The following is a 20,682-nucleotide window of genomic DNA, read 5'->3' on the forward strand; positions in this document are numbered from 1 at the left end:
TAAACTTCTTATGGCCAATCACTGTCCCTTCATTCATGGACTGACATAAATTTTTCTGACCACTGTAATAGTTTACTTCTGAGGAATATAGATATTCTCTGTCCCTCTTGGTGTTTTTGTTACTCTTTGCCTGTTCCAGTTTGAATTTGTGTTTGGCAGGCAGAAGGGACCAGAATTGAATGCAGTATTGTAGCTGAGATCTTAACAGCTCTTACAAAAGAACAGTGTTCCCATCTCTACTGGAAATATGTTGAGATGCGTGATCCTAAGATGGTGGTTCTCTTGTAGCACTGTCATACAGGATGTTCAGAATCAGTAGTGGTCAAGTAGGGGATCATGTTTTCTCCTCGTTTGTTTCTAACTGATAAATTAATGTCTCCAAATGTATGGCCTTGTAAGTTATTTTCATCTCACTTCTGCTACTTCTGTCCTCATGAGTGTGTCATTCTTTCTTACAAATCAAAATACTAAGTTACTGAACCAGTCACCTCCAGGATTTGAGTAACTGCTTGTTTTCCTGTCAATACAAGGCATATTTTTTTTATCTTTCTAGCCAGTTCCTAATGAACTTGCTACTCGTGTACTAACCCATCTGTTAGATCTCTGGGTTTGGTGTAGGATGCATGGAAAAAGTTTAAGTACACAGGCTTGGATAAAAAGATGAAGAACTCTGGCAGAGGGGGTTTATTTTTATCGTAGTTAGTTCAGTCAACACACAGCGTTGCATTCTAAGTCGACTATGGTTTTTGCAAATATGCCTTTTTCTTTAAATGTCTGCTATTCTCCAGTCATAGTGTGACTTGTTACTTCCTGCTTTGTTAGTAGATGTTTAATTTCACTTGGTGCTTTGTTCAGTCTTGAAATAGTTTTGTCTGAACTCCGTGATGTAAATGTGTTTAAGTTTTCTTGAATGTCCTTTCTTGAATATAGCAAAACATTGTTAGACTTTCTATTTACTTTCACTTGTCTCGAGTTTAGTCCAGGCTTCACAGTGATCATCTTTATTTCTTTAGATGTTGGGACTGTGTCTAGATTATCTTTAAGCTTGACCAATCCCTTGCTGCCTATTGAAAAAGAAATTTGAAAGGAATTAGAAAGAATTTGATCTGACTTGTGATAATTCTTCCTTTTTACTGTAGTCTGAGCTCTTCAGTTCTGTTGACTGAACTAACTAGATCCCTTAATTCTCAGAAATAATGTCAGTTAGCAACTTGGGGATTTGCTTGTTTGTTTGTTTGTTTCCTTTCATTAAATGCAAAGAGAATCCAGTTCCAGATGGTCACTAGTTGGTGACCAGCTCTTTACCAGTGTCACTGCTAGTTTCAAAATGAAAGCAGCTTCTGTTGGCTTGGTGGCAGGTGATGAGATCTGCCAGCTCTTGCATCCAGGAGTAACTGGGCCTCACTGGGACCCATTGGCTTAATCTGGTAAAGGGATGTTTCTCAGCATATTCTGGCATATATCAGATCGCTATGCCTTACGATATAACTTCAGGTCTTTTTGTTACAAGAGCAGATTTTACTAAGCTCTTGGCCACAATAATGTTTTGCTGAAACTGCTCTCATGGATTACTCATCCATTTAAGTTTTATAAAAATTTTAATTGTCTCCGCATTTTTACCGAATCTCCCTTTGCTTTAGTATTTTTGGTGCGGAAGGTTTGGAAAATGTTTTCTGTATGTTATTGTCCTATACCTTCTTACCACCAAACTAACGCTATTTTGATTCCTTCTTCTGTATAAAGTTGTTTAGCTGTAATCCTTCTCCCCCCCCATCTTTGAACCCTCCTCTTTTTTTCTTCCACTATGATTTTTCAAATACAGATGACTTAATAGTTTACAGGTTAAAAAAGACTTCTCAAGAAGTAAATCCTGAAACAAAAGCTACTCACTATATGTTAGTTATTTCTTTCTTTTCTTCTCTCGTGGCATATGACTTCAATCCAAGTTACAGGAAAAATTCTCCATTTTCTGAGAATGTGAAGTTTTTTACAGGTCATGCTTAAATGTGTTTTATAAGCTCCTCTGTTAATATTCACAGATTTGTAATTTCTTATTTTTCCTCTACACCACTGTTAAGAAGCACACAGTATACTTTGCACACAGGATGCAGCTGCTCAGGGGGGCGATCAGGAACAGTATTGTGGGATTATATTTTTGGTCACCCACTTACATGACTTTAGAAGTAGGATGTGTGGGAGCAGAGAGGGCTGCCTTCATTTTAGAATGAAGGTGTAAGGAAAACCCATTGTCATTCTCTAACATTTAAAGAGCCGAGATCCAAATGGTTACTTCCTATTGCGGAGAGCAGCAAGGAAAAAATCAAACTTTGCACTGGACAATAGAGGAGGTAGAATCAGCATAATCACCTCAAAATTCTACCTAAAATTCTACCTTAAAAGAATTAAAATTCTACCTTAAAAGGTAGAATTTGGCTGCGTTCCCATTGCTTGGTCTGTCCTAGGTCCTTTGGTAGGCAGTAGAGCTGTGGGCAAGCTCTGTCCACCCAAGGAAGATGATTGCTGATTTAGTATCCAATTTCCATTTCAGACGCGGGAGCAGGAAGAGCTGGAGGAAGCTTTAGAGGTAGAGCGACATGAAAACGAACAAAGGCGACTGCTTATACAGAAAGAAGAACAACTGCAACAGATGATAAAAAGGAAAAATAAGCAGGCACTCTTGGATGATCTGGTGAGTAACAAAACCAGAGGCTTTGAATGCTCAGTAGCAGAGCAGCAGCAAGTACATTGACATTCATCTCTACCATGGTTAACTGTGTGGAATTAACACATCTGCCCCTTTCTGTTTCCCTATCTTGCATGTTTTGTGTTACTGTTCTCTTGCCTATCATTCATTTCAGTGTTACAAAGAACTCTAGTTTTGGTAAGCCAAGGACTGGAGGAAGAGTGCTTATGAGATTCATAGGCTTAATTGGACTTGTCCAGAATGTCCGGTGCTAGTTAGAAATTAATTCTAGGAAAGCATTCTTTTCTGTTTTAACAGAAAATTAATCGTGGATAAGATTCTAGCAAAGAAAAATGCAGAAGGTTTTTTGGGTATTTGAAGAAGGCGGTTATTTTCCTGGTTCTGCTTGTTTTTGATTTTTTTTTTTAATTTCTTTTCCTAGTGAGCTTCCATTGAAAAGCTCTTTTCTTGTTGCTAATTGACATATAGAGATATATTTCAGAAATTGCTTTAGTGAGTCCAGCTGCTCTACCAGTTTACTCATTAGTTGACATTTGACTGCATATTTGAGGAAGAGCTAGTATAAAAGTCGAGATTTCTATTTATTTCATTGACAGTATGAAAGCCACAGGCTTTGACTGTGATCAATGATGGCTTGCATTAGCATAGCTGATATGGTGACTACTCCACCTTGAACCTGATGTGTGATAGGTGAGGGACTGTCGTGTCTGAGGCTATGTAACTGCCTGCTTGTATTGTCTTCAGCTGATGACAATTGCATCTGCTTTGGTGTGTGTCTGATCATGCAATTTGTGAGGGGGGTAGAGAGGAGCTACTAAGTTGGTTCAGTCATAATGTGAACCCTTATGGCTTGTTAAGCAGTCCTAAATAGGGGTTGATAATCCGGTGTGTTTGAAGCAAAGTGGTAATCAGGAGCTACTTCATGAGCTCAGCCACCTCTGCCACAGGGTGATGGTGGAGAACAGGGGACAGTAACCTCATGAGTTATTTGAGCATTAGTGAACCCTTTTTGAGTCACCTAAATGATAGGTGGTCCCTTTGTATTCAAAAACTACTAAAAGAAAAAGACTTCTTGCCCTGAGTGTGTCATATTCTCTTACAGCAAGCTTTTTGTGTATGAGTTGCTCCTTCTGAAGTGAACAAAGCTTGGATTCATTTGAGGGGTGTATAGACAACTGAAGAAAAACTCAGGCTACTTCTGCAAATTGTGTTAATCTTGCCTTTTGCTGAATTTACTACTGATTCTGCATCTGAAATGCAATGATGATGTGTGGGCATAGAGAAGCTCAATAAATGTGTTGTTTAAACAAGATTCACATCTCAGGTTTTTAATGTGTGAGTACAGACATGCATGCACACACATTCACATGCTCTAACACCCATAAGAACAGTCTGTGTGTAACCTTGAAGGAAACCAGAAAAAAGGAGAAGTATGTATGCATGCATACGTGTGTGCAGCTGTCAGTGTGGTTTAAAGATGCTTGGCAGATTTAAATCAGAATCTCTCTCTTATTTCAGTTTATCTCACATTAATACAGCATTAATTACGGCTTTGTATTCTCAGTTCTTAATCAAGATACAGATGGTTTTCTACCTTTCCTGGAAAAATAGAAATCCTCTATGAACCAGTGCAGAAGGCACTGACATGAAGAGAGAGCATTGATGTGCAGTTTAGGAGCTTCAGGGGCTCCCCTGAAGAGCTGCCTTTTCCTGAGCAAGGAGTCCTGGCAACCTGTCATTGGTTTTGCTGAAAGGAGCTGGTGTTTCATATTTTTGTAGACAAAAGCACAGATGAGTAGAAAGGTTCTTTGAAAATCCCTCAAGTCTATAACTTTGCATCCAGCAGTCTCTTTTCACTTTAAAGGTAAAAATGCTTAGAGTCCACACAATTAGTAACAGTTTGAGTAGTGGATCATTTAATAAAAGCTCTGCTATGAACTTGAGTTAATGGCTCAGAATAGGGATTTTTAACTGGTTTCCAACTTATTTCAATTCTGTTCTAAAATACACTCTTAATTTACTAGAGATTGGTGTGTTTTTTTGGTTTGTGTTTTTTTTTCTTTTTTACAAAGCAGTTGGTTTTACTGGAAACCTACCTCACCAGATGGCTTGAGGAAAGAATGGTTAAAAATAATCCTTAAAACATGACCAAAATAGGCAGTTTTAGCTGTGATTGCATATGTATTGCTATTAAAACATATCTTAATATTCTAAAAACAACAGAAAGGTGATTTTTAAAGGCTAAGGAAGGAAACAGGGCAATTTTAAGTTGTGTCTGTGTTTATGAAGGGGCACTGTCAACTTAATTTGAGCTAAAACTTGTTTTGTAATACTAAAGGTTTATAAAACCAGCACTGAAGTGTTTGTATAATGACTTACAAAGTCTCTGGAAAACCAGCAGTTGTTAAACAAATAAACATTTCCTATGGTCTCTGAAATCCCTCTAATGCTGTGCTGCAAATCTGAAAATGAAGCTGATCGTAAGTAAAACTTAATTAAGAAATGCAGCAAAAGCAAGAATAAGCCGTAGCAGTGTAAAGAATTACATTAAAAAAATAATCTTGTATCTCTGGTTGCTGGTACTGTGCTAAAACAACATGGATTAAGTTCTGGCTACAGTGATACCAGTGGCAAAACTACTGATTCGGAGGGATTGTGAGTGTAGAGGAAGGTGGGGAGTCAACATTTCACCCATTGGTTTTGAATAGTCTCTTGGATGCATCACCTGGCATTGGGAACCTAAAACCTGCTTGACCTGGGTCTTGGTCATTTTTTTTGCGATTCCCGCCCCCCATGCTGGGTAACAAGAGAAAATTTAAGACAGATTTATTTGTGTGGTGCAGGTAGAGATGTCAGGTGTTTCCTCTTCCAAGAAGAGAATTTTCTCTTTGGTGCTTAAATCCTAATGACTGAGGAGATTCATGTTTCTTCTGTGTATTATTTATGGTATTATCATTTTGAGTAAAGGTCTCAGTTGTTTACAAAAGTGTATGAGAATACTGTCCCATCTTCAAAGAGCATATAATTTAGATACTCCAAGAGGCAGGGGAAAAGGCACAGAAATGTTTGGTATTTAAAATGTTGTGCAGCCGGCTCTGGTTCCTGGTCAGCCTGGGGAGTGCAGTGGCTCATGCAGAAAGGACTGGCCCTGGGGCCAAGGCTCCATGACCCTGTCCTCAGTTGGGAGCAGGCAGGGGAACGCCAGTGTCACTTGTTGGAGAGGTGAGCAAGGCATCGCAGGCAGCTGAGGCTCTGTAGGCTACTTGAACAGCAATCAGGTGCTTGGCCTAGGCTGCTACCTGTTACCTGTTTTGCTTCCCAGTACTAAATTAGGCAGATTTTACATTACTTTCAGCATGAGTGAGCTTTTTTATTGTAAAACCTCTCACTATACAACAAGGTGTTGTACTTTTAATTTAGGCTTGTAGTCTCAAATGCATTTTACATATTATTGGAAGAGTTATGTGTGTGTTTTGGTGTTTTTTTTAACCTTCTAGACTTGGATAATTGAAGCTGAGTAAAATATTAAAGCACTTCCTTTATTTTACTGTATAAATTCTCTCACCTGTATACCGAGGATTATAGATCTGCTCTTAGATGTCTTCTGTGTTGTGGAACTTGCACTCTCCTCTTCAGGAGCCCATACTTCCCAGGCATGAGCAAAATGGCATTGCAGCACATGGCAAAGACGCCTGGGCCGTGGCATAGCTTGGAGTCAAGCAAAGGGCAAGGTGCTTAAAGACACCAAGTGTCCCCACTTCTACCAGAACCTCAGGGTTTTTGAGACAAATCTTTCAGAAATTTTTGCATGTAACTAGCTTTGTTCATGCTGTTAGACAGTTTGTTTTCCCATGCAGAAGATTGCTCGTATGGATAAATGCTTACAGGCTTGGACCTTTCATGTGTGTTAATAGTTAACAGAAGGGCTATGTGCATATTAGAAAGGACAAACAATCACGGATGTGGTGGCTTGCTGGCACGGTGTGGGTTTCCCACAGTTGTGTAATCTGGTTACCGGTCATTGTGCGAGTTCTTGAGAAGTTGGTACAAGAATTGGCTTCCTTTAGTTATCGTATTAGAAATGCAGTGAACGTTTAAGGAATATAAGAGGGTAAAATGAACCAGAGAACACTTTGCACTCTTCCCTTCTCCCCCAGCATATTAAAAGAATCCAGCGTCCTTAAACTGTGCTGACAGCTAGCAGCACATGCTGCTGCATGGTGGTTACAGACACATACGACACTTTTTGAAGATGCAGACTATAAACTAGTGCATTTGTGGTCCAAATTTTCTCCCAGTTATACAGAAATGAGACGTCTCTTGTTACAATTTAGTTTTTTAACCTCTTTCCTCCCTTCCTCCCAGTTAATCACAGAAACATGAGTAGGATCCTGTGCCTTAGTTGTTGTTATTTGTGACTCTGGACCAGAACTCATCATGTGAGATATTTCTGCTTTTAGCACTTGCAATCTAGTCGTAAGACAAAGTGAGCATAATAAAAATAGAGAGGAAAGAGGACTGAAGAGTGATATGAAAAATCGGTGTACAACGTAACTGTTCTTCATGATCACTTCAGAAGATTTGTCTAGAATACCGTGAACAGCAAGGCATCTCGTGGCATTAAAAACTTCAACTTCTTACCCTGAACTGTTATAAGTAAAAAAAAATCACAGTCCCATTTATTAAAGTTTGTTTGGTTTTGTGAGTAACAAATATGGTTTGTAGTTCAGTATTTGCTTGGTTCTGTGAAACAGAAGTCAATGTGATGTTTGAGGGCCTTAGGAATAAAATACTGCGCTAGAGCCATCCGGGAAGAATCTGTCTGAACTTCTGCCTTGCTCTCAACTTTACAGTCGTTCTAGCTAGGAAGTCTTGAGGATTTTGGTGTGCGTAGTCACATTAGTTTCTTAGAAAATTACTTGGCCGATTAACTTTCTGACTCTCTCAGAAATGTAGTACATATATGTATGTTAATAATCATTCTGTTCTGTTCAGAGAGTTTAAGTAGTTCATTTGCTTAACTATTCATTTTATTAGTTTTTATATATTTTTTTTTTTAAATTGGCTGGCTTCCCTAAAAATACATTGGTGAAGGAGAAAATAAATATGCTATTGGTTGCACTTACAATAGTGCCATTGTGCAAAGCAGAGCAAGGATCATTTCCAAACGGCCTCAGGTGAAATCTAATGGGAAACAATTTCAAACTGGTCTGAGTTCATTGGTAGAAAGAATGCGTCTTAGATAAACATCTGATCCAAGTTATACTACTTGGTATTATTCCTTCTCTGATTACGTTCTAATTTTTTTTATTTTAATAAATACAGTTGCATTGGCCAGTTGGAATAAGGAGCCTGTTATATTGTCTTTAATGTGGATTCTATAAAAATGGTTGTTTGCAGGTTACTCTGATTTATGGGGTTGCTGCAGCTTTTTCTTATTACTGAAAATGATCGTTTTCTGTAAACTGTTCCTCATAGAGAGGATACTTAGCATTATGCTGCTCTGCTAGTGATGGCCTTTCAAACACAGCTTGCAGTTTTGAAAAATATGCAGTATTAATTAATACTTGTTTTGGTTTAGCATTCAAATTTTTTCTGCATATGTTTACAGGAGAGCTCCAGTCTTCCTGCTTCACTGCTTTTAGCTCAGCATAAGGACAGATCTACTCAGCTAGAAATGGAACTGGAAAAACCCAAACCTGTCAAACCAGTTACGTTTTCCACTGGCATCAAAATGGTAAGACTTGCTTATTTCTTTTTTAATGCCTTTCAAAAGACTGAGGATTTCCTCATATGAAATTTAGAGGTTATTTATACCTGAGTTGCATATTATATGAAATAGACTCTTCTCTTCCAATTAAGTAAGTAATTAGGAATTAATCTAAATTTCATCATTCTGCTAGTTGGAATATATGAAATATTTTTATTGCATAGTTGTCATAAAACAAGCTATAGCCCTTTACTGGCAAAGTTGTGGTGTCCTTAATTATTTTTGTCTTATTTGTGTACCAATTCTGGAAGTTGAAATTTTGGAAGTTCAAGAATAGGCTCCACTTTCTTCAGATTTACTTTAAGCACTGGAATAATCCATAAGTATGAGGCGGACAATTTAGAAAATGATGCTGAGTGGTTAAGGATGCTATTTTCATTGTTATTGGACTCAAGGAAGCAAAAAGTATTTTTGCAAATGTGTTACTGCTACAGTGACAGCTAAAGATCAGGTCAGCATTCCTGTTCTTTATCACAACATGGTACGAGCAGGCATCAGCCTGTGTGTGGAAATGTAAAGTTTTTTGGGGGGAGGTGTAGGGGTGGGAGCATGAGTTACTAATCTTTTTTGCACCTTACTGGTTTCCTGTTTTGTTTTAAATCTATGCACTTTTTTTTTAGACTTTGTATTTTAGAATTGATAATGGTAAACAATGTCTTGAAAATAACTAACACCACCTACCCTCCTCAACAAACCAAGAAGTCAGTAAGGCAAAAACCTCTGCATTAAACTAGTCTCCCATCAATTAATCAATTTATTTGGTCAGGGATATCTGTGTTGTGTTCATTATGCCCCAAAGAGTTCACAATGTAGAAGCATTTGCAGCTTATTTTTCCAAAAGTAGTGTCAGCTTTTGAAAAGTTGTGCAGATTGTTTTCTGGTTTTCCTGTAGCATAAACTGTATCTTCTTCCTTTTTCTTTTGAAATCTAAAAGTATGGGGGAGACTAATATGCTTTGTGAAGCATTTTCTGTTTGTGTAGAAAAGCTAGTGGACAGAAAATGTTTTGCTGTTTAAAAAATTTTCTAACTGAATGCCTACTTTTTCTTGCTGTTAAAATATATTGTCAGAATTTCTTAAAGCTGTTGGCCTTTCTTCTGGGGAAAGGAAGAAGATGAAGACAATGGAAGTACTTTCCTATGCGTTTGTAAATGTGTAATAAATGCAGTATGCAGTAGTGGGCATTTCAAATCTGTAGCCCTAAGTAAACTTCATCCAGGAACAGAGAAAGACTTGGAAGAGGAGATTTCTAGCATCATGACATTTAAATCTTAACGTTTGGAGTAATAGGGGATACTCCAGATAACTGATTGTTACTTTATCAGTGTGAGTAGATGACTAATTTAATTTGTTCAGTCCCAGACAAACAAACAAAAAACCTCGCCCTGACTGACCTTAGTCCTAGATTAAAGAAAGAACTTAAAAAAATTAAGCATAAGTACAGTTATCAATAAAGTTAAGGATAAGAATATTTTAAGTTGGTGACTACTATTTGTGGAAAATGGATTACATCAAGCAAAACAGATTTTACACTGATAAAATTACAGGTTTTGCTGAGAAAGATGAATGTTTCCATATTTTCTTTATAGGGTGCTTGATTTAGTTATTACATGACATTGATTTTTAGACTTACATAGAAATTACATTACACAATAATAACAATATTGAGATTCTGCACAATAAATGAATTAACTGGCTAACTTGTAATTTCTAAAGTAGTTGTTGGTTACCACAGCATGGGAATATTTCTGTGGGTGTTCCGCGAGGACACAGTTCAGTGTTTGGAAGCAGATGTTGAATTTCTATGGATGACATGCAAGTTGGCAGTTTACAGGGCTGCTTTGACAAGCTGGCCTCATTTGAACGAAATGTGTTTTAATATGGTTAAATGCAAAATTATAAACAGAAGAGTAAATAACAGGCTCTGTGAAGAGGATTTGGAAGTTTAGCTAAAGCAAGTAAACCAATTTGACTCTTGGCCACAGCGTGTGTGTGTGTGTGTGGGCCTTGGGTATATGAATAGTACAGCAATAAATAGGAAAGGACTTTTCCTTCTGAATGCAGTACGGGGAAGACTCATGGACTGAAGAGTTCTGCTGACTGCATTTTGAAGGCAAAAATTGGAGAGAACGCAAAGAGGAGCCACAAAGGTCCATTCAAAGGCATAAACATATGCTTCGTAGTACGTTCTGCCTCTAGTTTGAGAAGGTTAAGATATGACTCAATTTACAGTAAGTACCTCCTTAACACAGAACATGCCAAATCTGAACAGTGCAACAGTAAAGCAAGAACCAGTAACCTTAGTTAAACAAATAGGATCTAAATAGGAACTGAAGGAACAAATAAGACCTAAAGTTCACAATGTTCCACTGGTTAATTGGCCTCACTGTTAAAATTGACTCTGGAATGCAATGAAATCTCTAGAATTTTTGATGTTTACAGATTAAGACTTGGATGCATTGTGGAAAGTTACTGTAGTTAAATGCAAATTGTTTGGCTCAGAACAGAGTTAGTTTTGTAAAAACCAATACTGCTCATTGAACGTGATTTGGTGTGGTTGATGATCTGTGACAGCGTATTCTAGTGACAGTGTAAGGTGAATCCCCACCTGGGCACTCACCTTATGACATGCTTATTTTCCATGTTGAGTGTTCCTCTAAAAACCTGAGGTGCTCAGTCCATTTGTTTTGCATAGCTGTACACTTGAAATAGGTAGAGCTTTTGTTGTGCTGCCCTTCAAGGGCAGCACTGTTTATAGTTGCTTTAGCTTTGTTCCTCTCTAAGCCATGGGGTTAACACTGCTTATATTGGTGCGGGCAGTTCTAGGGGGGAGTACTGAGAATTTCTGAAAAAATACAGTTCTAATTAATGCTCTGTTTGGCTTAACAGTTCTGCAAATTAAGTATAGTTTCTGTGAAAAGTCTGTTTCGTGCTCACTGTTTGAATTTCAGCAGCATGCATTTAATGAATCAATGTGTACGTTCTTCCCCTGTGTTTTTATTTTTTTCTAATAGTTTGGTCACTGACCTTTTCTGGTGGGTGTTTTCCTTAATTTTGTTTCAAAAGAAGGGAATCCAGATAGAGCTAGCCGAGATGCTGGCTAATCCGGAGTTTGTGTTTACACAAAGGCTATAAAAATATGCCAGTTATGGCAATCCACGTTTTTTTCTTTCAGCTTGAACACGAGTGTTTTTCCTGGGATGGTCTTGGTCAGAGATGTTCTTCAGCCTGACTGATAATCGGACATGTTTCTCGGTTTCTGAATTAAGAGGCATGCCCATTCTAGTCTCCTGGGCAATGCTCAAGGAAGTTGGCTCATTTAAGGTGTCATATTAGTGTTGTGGAGTTCCTATACTTGCAGGGGGAGGAGGGACTGTCTTTCACTTGTAAGCTAAGCAAGAGCATCCCCTATAGCACAAGACAGACAATTAGCTCATGGGGATAGGGTCTCCTTCACTTTTCCTTTTATTAAATTGGGTTTTTTCCTCCGTTCAAGTGGAAGCCGTTTTTTCTTTGCAGTCTGCTCATTAACTTTAAAATTTTATTTCAGCAAATTATATCTTCTGTGCACAAAGCATACCTTCCTAATCAATCAGTTTGATTTACTTCTGTAAGTGGGGGGAGAAAGTGCTTCAGAGTTTTCTGCTTATCATGCTCATCATATTAAGAAATAGGCTTTCAGCATATGTGGTTACTTGAAACAGTTACTAAATCTAATCTCAAATCAGTGTAAAGCTAGAAAAGAAACTGTAGCAATCTTAATTGTTGCAGTAGGGCTAAAAACACTATTTTCTGTCGATGCTTGTACTTCAGATTTTAGTAGCTGTCAAAAAGAGCAAAGGTTGTCAGAAAGGAATGATGTTTCTAGCATTTCTAGGGCTTATCAGGGTGTGTAAAGCAAATCTAAGGCCTGGCAATAGCCGTTCTTCTGTTTCTTTGTGAATATAGTGACCATTTCTGGTTGGGAGGTGCCTTTAATGTGAAGCTAACTTTTAACGTGTAAAAGAGGTGCTCATACGCGTTGTGCACGAATGGCAGTTTGCAAATGCAGCAGGAATTAATTTCATCACAGTAATTTAGTTTTCTTTTTATGTCTCTGGTGTTTACAGGACTGTAGGAGCCTTTTGACGCTTGTAGATCTGTGCTTTACATTACCATTGCAGTTAAAAACGCATGGAAGTGTGGATGTATTTAACTCCTCTTTAATTTGTTGCAAACTGGGAACAGGCAAACCTCTGAGTCTGTGGCCCAGCTATTTGCATGTTTGTAAAACATATGAATGCCTTAGGCTGGCTCAGCTGCGTGCTCTCTTCAGCATGTTTCAGGCTGCATGCCCTGTCCCTTTTCTGCTCATTCCAGTTTTATAATGTTTCTTTGTGTCCTTCCCGCAGGCTCCCAGGAGACTTAGCCTCTAGTGATGGTATTCTTGAAGTAATTTCATGTAGTTAAAAACTCAATTACCTCTAATTGGATTGCCCAAATACACAGGAAAAGAACATAGGTGTCCTCTGGCCTGCTACCGCTTGGGAGAGTTTGCCTTTTTACATTTTATACCCAAATACCTCAAAACTAATATAATGCATCGACTGTTCAATTTCTGTCAAGGTTTTTGTTGTATCGCTTAATAGCAGTGGGCATATTTATTAATAGAAATACTAGTGCAGAGTGTTGTACTTGCTTCGTCATTACCAAGATGGTCACTACCCCTCTGAATTTGCAGTTTAAATAGATGTGTGTGTCAGGGAGGGAGGGGAACCAGATGCCCGGAGGGGATGTACTCGCCCAGGATTAGACAGCAGAACAGGGGCGGAAGGAGGAATAGGATCCAGCCCTCCTAAATTCCTAACCTCATGTCTCTTCCGCTGAGCCGGGCTCCATCTCCTGTCAACAGCACCCCTGAATGGCAGCAAATTAAGAGTGAAATATCTGCTTCAGCTTCTGCTTCGCTGTCCAGATCACAGCAGCGATGTTACGTTTAACTTCCTGTGTGTCTAAATATTATTGGGATTTTATTCTAGTTCTTGTAGTTTCAGGCCATCAGTAGCTGAATGCAGGGGAGAGCAATGTGCAGTCTGAAGCAGCCGGAGCTTGCAGGAGGGAGCAGTCGAATCAGTATTTCAGAGGAATGGATCTGTGTCAGACACAGGATGTCTAGGACACCTCAGGAACGCACATTACTACTAAGCTGAGCGTAACAAGTGTTAGGGAATAGATTTTGTGCAGCGTTACACTTGCAGCATTATTCTAATGGGAAATAATGTTCTTATTTTACGTTATGTGGTGCTGTTTCTTTTAAAACGTTGACCTCATCAGCTCAGGTCAAATTAACTGTTCTTCATTATTGCCTTTTCCTACAATATTGCTTCCTGTGCAAACAACTGCTCAGCGGTTGCTCCTGTTTTTCAGTTTGTTTCTTTTATAGCTTGTGGAGCAATTATCCAAAATCCCGTTCCAAACGCAAAAAAAAGTCTGTCAAAATACCTTTTTCATCAGTTGTGCTCCTTCAAACTTGCTTAGGTATGTGCCAGGTACTCTGAGGTAAATGAAGCGCATGTTGCACTATGGTTTAGACTACAACTATTCTGCAGCTCCCGAGAGCGCTTTGCCACCCTGTCTATGTGACCGGGAACTGTTTCAGCCTTCCAGCCTTGCTTTGCCAATTCTTACTGCTCTGGTTCCATTGGTTTGTTTGTTGGTTTTGGTGTGATGTTGTGTGTGTTGTGCTTTTCTTTTTTTAAAGTGCTTTTAGTGTTTGCCTAAAGTTTAAAAATAAATAAATAAAATAATCAAGCCTATTTCCTTCCTTCACTGTTAGCTCAGCTGGTCTATCTTCAGGCTGAAACACTTCAGATGTAATTGGTTTCTTTGAGATGTATGCCAGTCTGCATTTAACTGGTGTTTTGTTTTTAATCTTCATTTGGCTCATACTATGCACATTTCTTTTTTTGCAGTTGGGTGGAATATTTCCCTTTTCACAACACTTTGTAGTTTAGAATCGCAACAAAATCACAGCACTTACTTTCAAGAGGAAGTAGTGTGTTTAGGTGTATAGATTCTCTTGGAATAGGTGTACTTGTTTTGGCGAGTGTGCATGTAAAGGTAAAATTTTCAGGGGCTCTGAGCATTATCTAGGCTTCCAGCAAGAGTGTGGGTGAATCTGTACCACGAGGCTGCTGCATTGTCCTTGCAGCCTTGGTGTCTGCGTGCATGGTGGCTGTATCCCAGCTCAGTGCTCAGACACACTGGGCTGGGCATCAGTCCCATGAAGCAGAGTCCCGTTGCAGAGGAAACCCAAATGTGCCGGTGAGAGGGGAGTTGCAGCACTTTCCAGCAGGTCTCTGGGTGAAGATGCTCAGAGAACCAGCATTCTGGCCAAGGAGCTTCCCTGGAGTAGAGATTCACAGGGGTTGCACATTTGTAGAGCAGGTGCATGTAGCCCTGCGACACCAACTCTGCTAGTGGGATTCTGCAGTTGCTAGCACCTTCTCATGATTCCTAGTAACACTGTATATTGCATGTTGCTTTAGCTTTGAATTTTTGTCATCAATAACAATATCTTGTTTTTCACAACGAGCACTGCGTTGACCTGCTGAGAAGGATACCTACTTCTGAAAAGCAAAAAGGGAAAAGAAATTGCGGCTGCTGGATCTCTACCATCTCTGATAATACCTGTATATGGAATTCAAATATATGAACTAAGGGACACCAAAAATGTGGAATAATACAACTCAAGTTAGGGCTAATGTGCTGGATTTTAACAGTGATCTAGAGTCCTGTGATCCATGTAATGCTCACTTAAATCTCATAGGATTATGTACACAATACGCCTGCATGATCAGGAATGATTAGCAGCAGTAAATATATTTGTTGTACTAAATCTCTAGCCCTCTATTTAAATAAAGGTATTTTGTTAAGAGTCAAGCACGTACATGCATAACTGTGCTTAAAGTTTTTGAACTCTGGTTTTGAAGTGTATGCCAGATAAACTTTATTTAAGTGATCTATCATCAGAACGCTTCCTGTGCACTCCAGCCCACAGAGTGAAGTCTAAAACATTTAATTGGGTTCTGGCTTTACTAAGTAATTGCTATTATCTCAAAGTGCATAAACATTAAGCATGTTACGTTGACTTAATGAATTTTTTTCCTAATGTAGGTAAGAAACGTATTTTTTGGGGAAAAAAGCAAAGTAAATTATAGTATTTTTCATTTCCCCTCCCCTCATTTAAGCAGTGCTGGCCTTGGGAAAGGAGACTGGATTTTGAAAATGCAGTTCCATGTCTCCCTGTATCTCTCTGCAGGATTTCTGTTTGCAGTGCCTTAGGAAAGATGCTATAGTCGAAATTAAGCTGTTTGGTGGACAGACATAATCAGAACTGCTTGACCTGAATCTGTTTTACGGTTGGGTTCTCCTATACTGCTCTGTTAGAATAAATATTTGTTCATTTGCTTTAAGGCTCCTTTACATGGCTAAAGCAGCGCATGTTTATATACACATATTAGTATAAATACAAATTAGGCCCATAAGTTTGCACAGCTGTAATGACTGGAATTTAGTAAATGAAATAGTGCCAACACTGTTAATTATACAGGAGTGAACAACAAGACAAATGGACTTGTTAGTAAAGTGGCTGTAGCCAGCAGTGGAGCACATCTACCCTTCAGCTGTTACTTCTTGGAATGGAACTGTTCTTAGGGTTTGGGTTTTTTAAGGCTTTCTTTTTTTAAATTTTTAAATTCTTTTTGTTTGGGTTTTTTAATCTTCTGTTTGATTTATGGAGTTGCCCAAGAGCTTGCTTGCCTTACTCTTTACCATCATATTTCAGAAGTACATCTGTGTGTCATGCAGCGTGTTTTTTGGTCCCATGAAAAGATGCTGCATAGGATGAGGCTCGTCAGGAGAAGGCTGCCAGAAGGGTTCAGCCAGGCTGTCGTCTGCTCCCCTGCCCATATGGCAGCAGGCAGTGGGAGAGAGCAGCAGGAACTGGGTTTTAGGACCTCATGTAGGATGCCCAAATTCCGTCCTAAGCAACAGCCAGACCTGCCACTAGCTATGATAGCACAAAGACACGTTATAAAGTGATCTAAGGAAAAGGCTGTTTAAATCAGCCGGAGATCTTCCTATTTCTGAGTCTTATAGGTCTGAATATGCTATTGCTTGAGTAGGTGTTACTGTGAGCAATAAGGAGAGATCTGACTGAAAAAAAGAAGGTGGCTGAGAGGAGAGTCCAAAAAAACAGCTGGCAGGGAAATAAAGAATAATAAAAAAATTCTCAATCATTGTTTGTTTTGGAAAGATCATGCTTTAAGCACATGGAAATACTTTACACATTTGAGAAGTGCTGACTTCCTACATGCCTTGTGAAGGAACAGCAAATCATTCATATAATGTAAACACATTTATAGATTGTTCCAATATAACTTTTTTCAGTGCTGCCGTTCTTTTTAACAAGATAAAATTTAGTGCATATATGCTCTTTTGATGCTATGCTTTGGCCAAGAGTTGCAAACATCATAAATGTTAAATATTAGAGTTTGTGCTAAGTGAGCAGTGCAAAGTTACTGAACCACATTTTTAATGCAAAAAGTTTTTAAATAGTGCTGCTTGATGCGCTGTTTAAAAGTAAACATACCAGAAAGTAGTGCTGGGGTGAAACAGAAATAAATAGCTTGTCTAAAAGTGTGTGAGTATAAGTGGTCTCATTATGTCTTGATAGAGATGATATAAAAAAAAATGAGAGCAGACAAAGTTCCTCTGTAAGGGTGGAATTTTAAGTCGAGGAAGAAAAATGAAATGAGATGCTTTAGTGCCAAAATTGCAGTAGGTATTTGTGGAATTGTATAATCGTAGTGCTGGGCGGGGGTCTTGAGAGGTCATGGGGTCCTTCCCCGCACTGTGAGGCAGAGTTGGGGGCACTTCATGACAGGTACCTGTCTAACCCGTTCTTAAAGAACTCTGGAGATGGAGACTCTGCAGTCTCCTGGGCAGCCCCTGGTAGCACATACTGCCCTTGCTTTTACATTTTAGGGGAAACTTAGTAACTGTGTGCTTCCTTGACCCAATGCAAGTTCATTTCCTGTCTAGGTAGATGCCAAAAGCAGGTTGTTGCTTGCCTCTTTGTAGGAACTTTTTATGTACTTCAAGATGACTGTGTAAAGAGGACTTCACAGAACTAAATATTTTAGAATTTAGATCTTAAAAAAATAGTTCAGATGCCTTAATTGTTACTGAACAATAAAAGCATTGATTTCTTCTGCAAATGGTTGATAGACTGTCTCCACTCTACAGACTAGATGTGAAATGACATTTGTCAGCTGAGAAGAGGACTCTTTAGAGAGGAAAATTCTTTTAAAGAGAGCAGTAAGAACATTTAAAGAATTGCAGTAAGAGCAACAAAGGATTTGAAGCCATTTAGGCAAGCTAAAGTAGTAAATTTGTATATGCGCATAGAAGAATGTGCGATCTTTCTGCCATGAGCCCTTTTTCTTAGCACTTGTCTGCATTTGTGAGAACGCTACTGTTCTCTTCTAATCCTTTCTTCTGTTGCTGCTGATCAAAGTAGTTTTGTGTCATTCCTTCATCTTCTCTATTGTTTACCTGGAGGAAGGCTTGTGAGCTGGAATGGCAGAGCTGGGCTAATGGCTTCACAGATTCCTCCGAGTTAGCGATCAATTAGGTTGTGTCTGTTTGGTTTTGAGAGACTTGCCTATTAGGCATGTGTATGCAGACTTATCTCACAGACTAGTTTTATTCTTGGCTATTCCGTTCGTCAATGAACTAGAGTCTATTTGCCAATGTTGTAGAGCATATTGACCTTGCAGTGCAGTTAAAAGATCTCCTATATGCCTATATTTTCTTCCTTGCCTGTACTCAGGGCCTTCTTCAGCCAAGTTTTGGGTAAGCACAGCCTACATGTGGCTTTTCTGAAATTCTTGCCAGACTCAAGTCATGCAAGGGGAGCCAAGAGGAGGACAAGAGGGATGGCTGTAGTGAGAGGTAGTCGCTGGAAGAAACATAGCAGGGAAGTTGGTATTGAGTGCTGGCAGCAGCTACAGTGTCAGGTGGAGCATGGGGTCAGGGCTTGTGGGGATGGGGAAGCGTAGGGCAGCAGGTGAGATGAATGGAGGAGGAGGTGGGGGCTTGGACGTGAGGTGCTTTGGAGAGAACACGGGGGGACATAGGGCTGTTGCTCTGAGAGGGGAGATTTGGGGCAGAGTTTGGTAGAAAGGTGGGAATGAGTGGGATAGGGGAGTTTCTGGGAAGAGGGGTTGAGGGGCTCCTGCATGGGATTGGGAATTGCAGGAGGGCTCTGGGACAGAAGGATTTGGAGAATTGGGTGTTCTGGTACTCGTCTGTCTGAATCAGTTCTTGTGTAAGAAGTTTGGTCTCCGAGGGCAGCAGGGGATGGTGTGTGCACAGTTGGGTGGCTTCAAACACGACCCCCCCCCACTTGTTAACAGGGGTTCTGGCTGTAGGCAGGGGTGTACATGCAGGACTTAAGTTTCCTACAGCATCTTCTGGTTTGTGTTAATCTCTGTTACAAGGTACACCAGCCTTACTAATATATTAATTCCCTACAAGGAAAAAATCTTCAGCATGTTGATTGAGGCTGTGCTGTGTGTGTGCCACCTTTCTGCACCTTAACTCCTGCCTAAGTGAATGCAGATAAATGAATATTTGCTACAGGGTCTCAGAGGAGTCAACTTTTGAGCTTTAAAATAGCACACTTGTAAATTGACAATAAATTTAAAAATAAAGATGTATTTCGAAGGAGCTGTTGGGGGCCCTAGTTTTCAATAGTCAGTACTTATCCAAGATGCACTCATATTGTGCTAGGGTACTTGCAGCAAAAGCTATTTTGGATCAAAGAGACAATGTTCTGTACCAAGGAGACTTCAAAAGTAATTTTCCTCAAGAATGTTTGTTCAGGTGCAGAGGGTGGCAGAAAGGAATATTGTTTTAGGCAATCGACATTGGACATCAAAAGGTGAATTTCCCCATATATACCTAGTTTGGACTCTGTGTGTCAGTCAAGGTGTCGCTGGAAAGGAGCATTGACAGCGTTGGCTGCTAATGAAAGAGAAGTGAAGTGCCTTAGTCTCTGGAAGTTTGGCTTATCTTTATTCCTCTTAAATGTTTTCTTTTTTTTAAGAAGAAAAGCCTGGATAATGGAGTATATCAAAGTGGAGAATTGACTATTTTATTGTTCTGCTTTGCCTGAACGTAGTTGCTACACAGGTAACTCTCTTGTATTTTGGGGAAATGCAAGGCTCGGGTGTAGTTACAGTTCATCAGAATGTGTGGCAAAGCAGTAAAATCCTCTGCCTCTTGCAAAGAGGATAATAGCATGGTAATAGGTTGTATTTTATGCAGGCTCTTTTTTAAAAAAAAAAAAAACCACAAAATACATAAGAATATTGTGACTACAAAGAAACCTGCTTTGACTCACTTAGACAAATGTGTGTAGTGGTATGGGCAGGAAATGGAGGGACAGAGAGCACATGTGGAACCATCTATCTAAATTAGCTGGATGGGGGCCAGGAAACTGGAACTTGCAACATTTGCAGTGATTAGTAGAAAATGAAATGATGGTTTTGTGTAGGAATAGTGATTCTTTTATTATTCTGGGACAGTGAGGTAGATCCTGCAGGAGACAGTTGGTATGTTTAAAGGTGGTGCATGTGGAATGGGAAGACAGGGGAGATAAGTAGGTTGGAGGGAGGAACAATTTAAAACTGAGGGCTATGCACAGGAGGAAAGCAGCATATATTTTTAGATCTGAGGTCCATTCTCCTGTTTCATCTCTTGAAAGAGAGGCATAAATAAATACAGCACTGCTGTCTTCTCCAAAGCATAGAAAGAGAATCACAGAAATGTGATCCTCTGCAAGGCTGTTAGAGGCAGTGCTCAAGTAAACAAGAGCTGCTGGTCTGTGCTGTGTAGACATGCTGACAGATCTAAAAGGGATCAATGTAGGCATCTGGTCCTTGCCATCGTTAGGCAGTCTTTGGCACCAGGGCTTAGGGCTGCCTATGTTTGTGTACCTGTGGGCATGTGTACATGGCTAGCATAAAAAAGCAAGCCTTGTACATCTAAGACTATATATAAAGATGTCCAGCTTGTAATGGTTCCCTGCGGTAGGCTGTTTGAGTTCAGAAAAGCAAAGTTTGAATAATCAATTAGCAAATACCTGAAGAATTTTCTGCCTT

At 39.4% G+C, this 20,682-nt stretch overlaps 1 protein-coding gene across 2 annotated transcripts in view; it reads left to right on the forward strand.

The window, feature by feature from the left end:
- The window catches only part of MNAT1 (MNAT1 component of CDK activating kinase), a 128,399-nt gene that overhangs the window by 51,020 nt on the left and 56,697 nt on the right, over positions 1 to 20,682 (forward strand). The window contains exons 5-6 of one of the 2 annotated variants that reach the window (XM_059819637.1): positions 2,549 to 2,689; positions 8,316 to 8,441. In XM_059819637.1, the coding sequence (XP_059675620.1) occupies positions 2,549 to 2,689; positions 8,316 to 8,441 (267 nt within the window). The remainder of the gene's footprint in view (positions 1 to 2,548; positions 2,690 to 8,315; positions 8,442 to 20,682) is intronic. The other variant, XM_059819638.1, reaches the window with a different exon arrangement.

The sequence above is a fragment of the Gavia stellata genome, chromosome 7, assembly GCF_030936135.1.
Source record: "Gavia stellata isolate bGavSte3 chromosome 7, bGavSte3.hap2, whole genome shotgun sequence".
Taxonomy (NCBI): Eukaryota; Metazoa; Chordata; class Aves; order Gaviiformes; family Gaviidae; genus Gavia; species Gavia stellata.